Source organism: Pteropus vampyrus, unplaced genomic scaffold, assembly GCF_000151845.1.
Source record: "Pteropus vampyrus isolate Shadow unplaced genomic scaffold, Pvam_2.0 Scaffold124, whole genome shotgun sequence".
NCBI lineage: Eukaryota > Metazoa > Chordata > Mammalia > Chiroptera > Pteropodidae > Pteropus > Pteropus vampyrus.
In genome coordinates, this window is record NW_011888905.1 from 1,605,689 (window position 1) to 1,611,480 (window position 5,792).

The window sequence follows — 5,792 nt, forward strand, 5'->3', positions numbered from 1 at the left end:
GCGTGCACACGCACATGCGCGCACGTGATTAAAGCGTCGGGAGACTACACCTCCCTCCTAAGCGTGCCGCATTCTACTGTTTTCTCTCTTTTTTTGAGATTTCTGCTTGTTTATTTTAATGCTGGTCCCAACCCATGAAATTCATTCGCGGCTCACTGATCCTAGTGGATCAGTAGTTTGAGAAGCTCTTCACCTACGAGGAAGAGTCAGCAGCAGATTCAAGAAAAAAAAAATCTTTAAAAGGAAACATCTCAGGACGTAAGCAGCAATTGTTTGAATGATAGAACTGTCCTGCGGGTTTTTTCCTCCTCTTTTTTACTTGTATTTTCCAAGGTTACACGATAACGTGCATAAAGAAATTTGCTTTCGTAAAGGAGAAATGATGACGGTATGGGTTATTTAAAAACTAGAAAATTAGAATTGTTTTCTTTTCTATAGTAGTAAAACGAGGAGGAATTACAGCATAGGGTAAACCATACACGTAGGACTTTTGAGTCAGGCAGCCCTGTGTTTTGGTTCTGGCTGTGTCATTAATAAACTGTAATTTAATTCTGGCTAATGCCATTAATTAACTGTTGGGAAGACTTTTAATGTTTTAGAGTTTAATTTCTTTATCTATAAAATGGAGATAATAATACCTCCCTCACTGGATTATTGTGACTATTGAATGAGTTAATGTGTATAAATTACTTAATATAGTGCCCAGCATCTAATAACTGTAATAAATGCTAAAGTTACTTTTCTGGCCTAATATTTTTTAAAAGGACACTCTCTCCAAACTCTTTTTTACTTAGGATTGTAGCCAACGTTTCGTAAACTTAAGCTATGAATAAATTTATATCAAAGCTTATATGGCAGGGGGGACTTTAGTTGAAGACCCAATTTATGCATCTCAGTGGATTTCGCTTAAGGAACTTGTGTGTAATCTGCTTTTGCATTCGATGGAGTTTAAAGTAGGGTCTCATACTCCTTCATTTGTGGGTTTATAGTGCACCTTCCTTCCCTCCTGTAGAGGATGCCTATAAAATCCGGATCCGCATCGATGATGAGCCTGCCAACCTGGACATCTTGGATACGGCCGGACAGGTATCAGATCCCACGATGCTCTAAGCAAAGGCCTTTCACTCCGGTAAAGGGGAGGGGGAGGCTTGCCCAGAGAGACCACCAGTCCATGTCTTTTAATTTTTCATGCACCCTGACTCAGGATAGCAGGTAACGGACACATCTCTTCTTTAACCTGAAATAAACAGCCATCCGCGTGCCGTCCTGCGGGGCCGTGGCGCGCACTGACCCTTGCTTCCCTCCAGGCGGAGTTCACTGCCATGCGGGACCAGTACATGCGGGCGGGGGAGGGCTTCATCATCTGCTACTCCATCACGGACCGGCGCAGCTTCCACGAAGTTCGCGAGTTCAAGCAGCTCATTTACCGAGTGCGCCGCACCGACGACACCCCGGTGGTCCTCGTGGGGAACAAGTCTGACCTCAGGCAGCTGAGACAGGTGAGGCAGAGGTGGAGGCGCTGTGCGGCGTGCTGTGGGGCCGGGCGTTGTCCTTTCTCTGTCTGTAGGCTCCTCTGCCTTAAAATAGCGTCCAAGATTGGCTTCTTAACCTTAAAGTTCCCTGTGTATGCTAATTTGTTAATATTTAATATTTTGGATGAAATCTGGACTTTAGGGATCTGTTTACAGGACAAAAGCCACAGGATAGTAACAGGTGACAAATAGGATGCGTATCAAGTGAGGGGTCATGGAACAGTCGGTCCTAAAACCCTCAGAAGTAAATCTGTTCCGATGGTGACTGTGCGCCCCGGGAGGGCAGAATCAGAGAAATTGTGGAGGGTTTTAGAATGAGCGATGCCTTTCGAGTTAACAACGATGTTTTAAAACTTTGCTCTTCGGTGTAGAGTTTCTGAAGGTGTGAAACGGCCGCGTTCGCAGCTGCTGGTGGGAGCTGCCTGACGCACGGCGCTTCTCAGTCGGTCCCTGTTCGAACAATCCATTCAGGGCTTTGTGCGTAAAATGCTTGTTGCCAGGCTATTTCTGGTAGCGAAAAATCAGAAAACTCTAAGTGTCCAAAAGTAGGAGAAATCCTGGTGTACTTCTAAGTGGGTCGGTTTGGGGTTCCTTCGTTTTCAGTATTGCGGTTGAGTGTGAGTCTCATCGCCTTGAGTTTTACTTTCTTGAAAAGTATGAAGCGGGCTGAGGTCGCATACCTGATTTCTCTGATCGTTCCTTGTTCCCAAACGTTATCTTTAAAACAGAGTAGAAGTTACACATCATTTAATTCTTCGACACGAAACAGCATCATCTCATTAAATTACTTTGAACAACAACAAAAAGGGTAGACGTACATTCGCATAACGTGGAGGCAGAAGGAAGCCCAGAGCTCGTGCGGGCCAGCCCCCCGCGGGACAGCACCCCGCCCTGCGCCTCTCCGCCAGCGCGAGGCGCTCTCCTCCCGTTAAGGAAGCCCCTTCCCTTTCTCGGGTAACTGTACCCGTCCTCCACTGGTGCCATCGTCCCTCTCCTCACATGCAGGTCAGCAAGGAAGAAGGACTGGCTCTGGCCCGAGAGTTCAGCTGTCCCTTCTTCGAGACGTCTGCCGCCTACCGCTACTACATCGACGACGTGTTCCACGCCCTGGTCCGCGAGATCCGCAGGAAGGAACGGGAGGCCGTGCTGGCCGTGGAGAAGAAAGCGAAGCCCAAGAGCAGTGTGTGGAAGAGGCTGAAGTCGCCGTTCCGGAAGAAGAAGGATTCGGTCACTTGAGGGGGCGTCGCGAGGCATTGGCCTGTGAACTGCAGCGCGTACCAGCAGTCCGGTGACCTGACAGGGAGCGTGGCCGTTAGTGTAAAAGTGACCGATGACGGGGACATGCCTACTAGGAGTTTTCAATGACGTGGTATTTAAAACATTGTCTCTTCGCTAATTCTGATTTATTAACCCAGTGGAGCACTGTTTGCTTTTAAATTGTCACATTAGAATTTGATCTACGAACGTTCGGGGTTCTGTCGCTGATATTAATTAATTAATTAGCTAATTAATTAATTAATGTAAGTTACATGGACCCAGGGGAGTGTGCGTGCAGTGCGTGTCCGGCCACGCCCACGGGAGGACGTTTTGGCCCCGCATGGCTCCAGGTCACCCTTCGACCTCCGTGTCCTGCGACCTCGGTCTCTGTTGGCACCGAGCTTCCTGGAGACAGGTCATCACCAGGGGAAGCCCGTGCCGAAGGACCAGGCCGCGGCTCGGCCCGGGGCTGCGGGACTGGGTCCCGAGTGGCTCCCGGAGTGACGAAGCTGGCTAGGACGCGGGGAGGGCGGGGACGGTGTGTTCAGCACGCGCCTGGCTGTCTAGAAGCGTGCCGGGCCAGCGGCGCGTCCTCCTGCGAGGTTATTCAGAGTTTCGCCTTTCTTACCTTCAGGGGTACCGTCGCTGGGTCACTGGGCTCCTGTTGGGTCCCGCCGTCTGGCCTGGACAGCCGCGCCCAGAGCGGCCGCCCAGCGAGCATCTACGCAGGGGGCTCCCTGGTGCTTTGCCTGGGCTCCCTGTGCCCCGCATGAGAGCTGGGCTTGGCAGACTGACTGCACGTTCCACACAGGAGAGACAGCGGCCTTTGAGTAAACTTGTCCGTGCGCCTCCTTGACCTTGACGATCACTAGACTCAGCGCTGTAAGAAAGCCTGTGGCACTTTGTTTGCTGGGCCAGGCTCGAAGCTTTAAAATCCCCGTGTGTTGGGTTTCTCATTGGAAGTGTCCTCACCGGCACCTGGCTGAGTCCACCTCAGGGCGGTCTGAGCCTGGACAACGCTTAGCCTGAGAGAAGGCCACCTTGGTAACCTGTGTGTGGTTGGGAAACTGGTGTCCCAGGGAGAAGCAGCTTCAAATGTCGACGGCGAGCTCTCTCTCTTAGAATCAAGGTGACCTTGATATCTGAACTTGTTCTGTGTGGAGACTGAGCGCAGAGTGCCGAGGGTGATGTAGCAGACACTGAACATCAAGCGTCACCGAGGCAGCGTTTGTGTCCACTTTGAACTCTCAGAACGTGACCGTGCGGTGACACAAAGCATGCAGCTCGGCTCGCTGGTCTCCGTCTCGGTCACAGCAGGACAGGCTGATGCGTTTTTCCGTATAATCAACGGTATATGTTCCAGGTTTAAAGAAAAGTGATGGTTGTAACTTTTTTAGCTGAATAGAGTTTCTTTTTGAAACTCCTGGGAATGTTTTTGCTCCACACAAGTCATGTTTTATGGTACTCAAGCCATCCCAGAGCGGAAGAGCCGGCTCTCGAATCCGTGCAGGACAAAGATCTCGTGGGAGCCGTAGCATTTGGAGAAGCATCAGGTAGAAGAGAATACGGGGCATTTCCCCTGGCACAGCGTCTCCCGCATTTAAACCAGCTCAGAGCCTCCTGAGCTTAGTGCTGCTCTCGTCAGTCATGGCCTCGGGCACCGTCAGCCTCAAGGGAGGGCTGTGGGCGGCGTCATTACTGGCCATCGTCAAGGCATCGCCCAAAAGAAAGTCCCGTGAGGCAGGAGGGGCTTTGCGCTGCTGTGGGGACAGTGACAGCCTGGTGCTTCTGAGGCCGTCACTGCCGCGCGTTCGATCGTCGGCTGCACGCGCCCCGCGGTTAGCACGGAGCACGTGTGCGGGGTGGAAAGTGTGCATCTTAGCTCTCTCCTTAGTGACCACGTCGTGGACGTAAGTGATAAGCTCTACGCAGTCAGCTTTATCCAAATCGAGGGCATTTCAATCAACGACTGCCTCAACTTCGAAGAGAAATTCAGGGACAAGTTGAAAAGCACTGGATCTGTCCATGTCCAATCCCAGGCTGGTAAGTCACAGTTAGAAGCTGGTGTCTGGAATTAGCTGTTCAGGATGCAGAACGGGATCTGCGTTTTTCCGTCACACTGTCTCGGCAAGCACCGTCTGCTGCGGGGTCAGGGGGCACGGTTTTCACCGTTACCCGTGTCTATGAAGACAGTCCGTGCGACCCAATACAGAGCTGATGAACAGCTTGTCGGGCCCCGCCTTTACTTACCCATGTGGGTGGAAGCGTTTGGCATCGCCGCAGAGGGTCACCTTAGAAAACAATGCGGTGAGATTTCACATTCTGGGAAATACGGATCCAACAATTCGGTGCCCGCCGTGTGCAGGACACCGGTGCAGGGCGCCAGGGAGCATGGCGTGGGTCCTCCTTCATGTGGAGACGAGACAGGAAGCCACTGCAGTGCCTTTGAGACCGACCAAGGGTCCGTTAAAGGCGTTTCGGTTACGCATACGAAGCGTGAGAGAACGGACGGTACGTTTCCCGTGAAGGTCATTGCTTTTATCTCCGCTGCTGAGGGGCGTCGGTGCTCGTAGGCCGTCACCGGGATGCGTTTCTGTCCCCACTGTTGAACATGTCCTGAGTGGGTCTGTGACTGTCGCCCTGATCCACTGTCGAAACGGTGACAAGGGCGCACGTGTCATCTAAGGCCACGTCTGCTGGGAAGGCAGCGGAAATCACAGCCACTTCTGTGTGCTAAGCACTGTGGGAGCCATGGGGGTTCCCGGGGGTGTAACATCCCATCCCGAGCTTGGGTACAGTGCGCATATGCAGACGCCTGGTGGTGTCGCGGCTCCCCACGGGGTGCTGCAGGGGTTCGGAGGAGGAATTAGTGTGGCCGGGGCAGGTGGGGCGCCGACTCCAAGAGCTCGGGGGAGGCAAGTCGAGGGGAGCTCGAATTTAACCCAGGTGGAATAATAAAGAGTCGTAACCTCTGAAGTTTCTCCTCAGTCCTGGTATTTATTG

At 52.1% G+C, this 5,792-nt stretch overlaps 2 protein-coding genes across 5 annotated transcripts in view; one reads left to right on the forward strand and one right to left on the reverse strand.

The window, feature by feature from the left end:
• RIT1 (Ras like without CAAX 1) overlaps positions 1 to 5,765 on the forward strand; it is a 9,051-nt gene extending 3,286 nt beyond the window's left edge. For 3 of the 4 annotated variants that reach the window (XM_023534374.1, XM_023534376.1, XM_011366396.2), the window contains exons 3-5: positions 1,013 to 1,086; positions 1,308 to 1,499; positions 2,538 to 5,765. In XM_023534374.1, the coding sequence (XP_023390142.1) occupies positions 1,013 to 1,086; positions 1,308 to 1,499; positions 2,538 to 2,768 (497 nt within the window). In that variant the 3' untranslated portion in view covers positions 2,769 to 5,765. Of the gene's footprint in view, positions 1 to 989; positions 1,087 to 1,307; positions 1,500 to 2,537 lie in introns of all 4 variants that reach the window. The other variant, XM_023534373.1, reaches the window with a different exon arrangement.
• Positions 4,400 to 5,792, reverse strand: part of SYT11 (synaptotagmin 11) — a 26,249-nt gene continuing 24,856 nt past the window's right edge. Inside the window, exon 6 of the mRNA XM_011366514.2 lies at positions 4,400 to 4,549. Within this exon, the coding sequence (XP_011364816.1) occupies positions 4,400 to 4,549 (150 nt within the window). The remainder of the gene's footprint in view (positions 4,550 to 5,792) is intronic.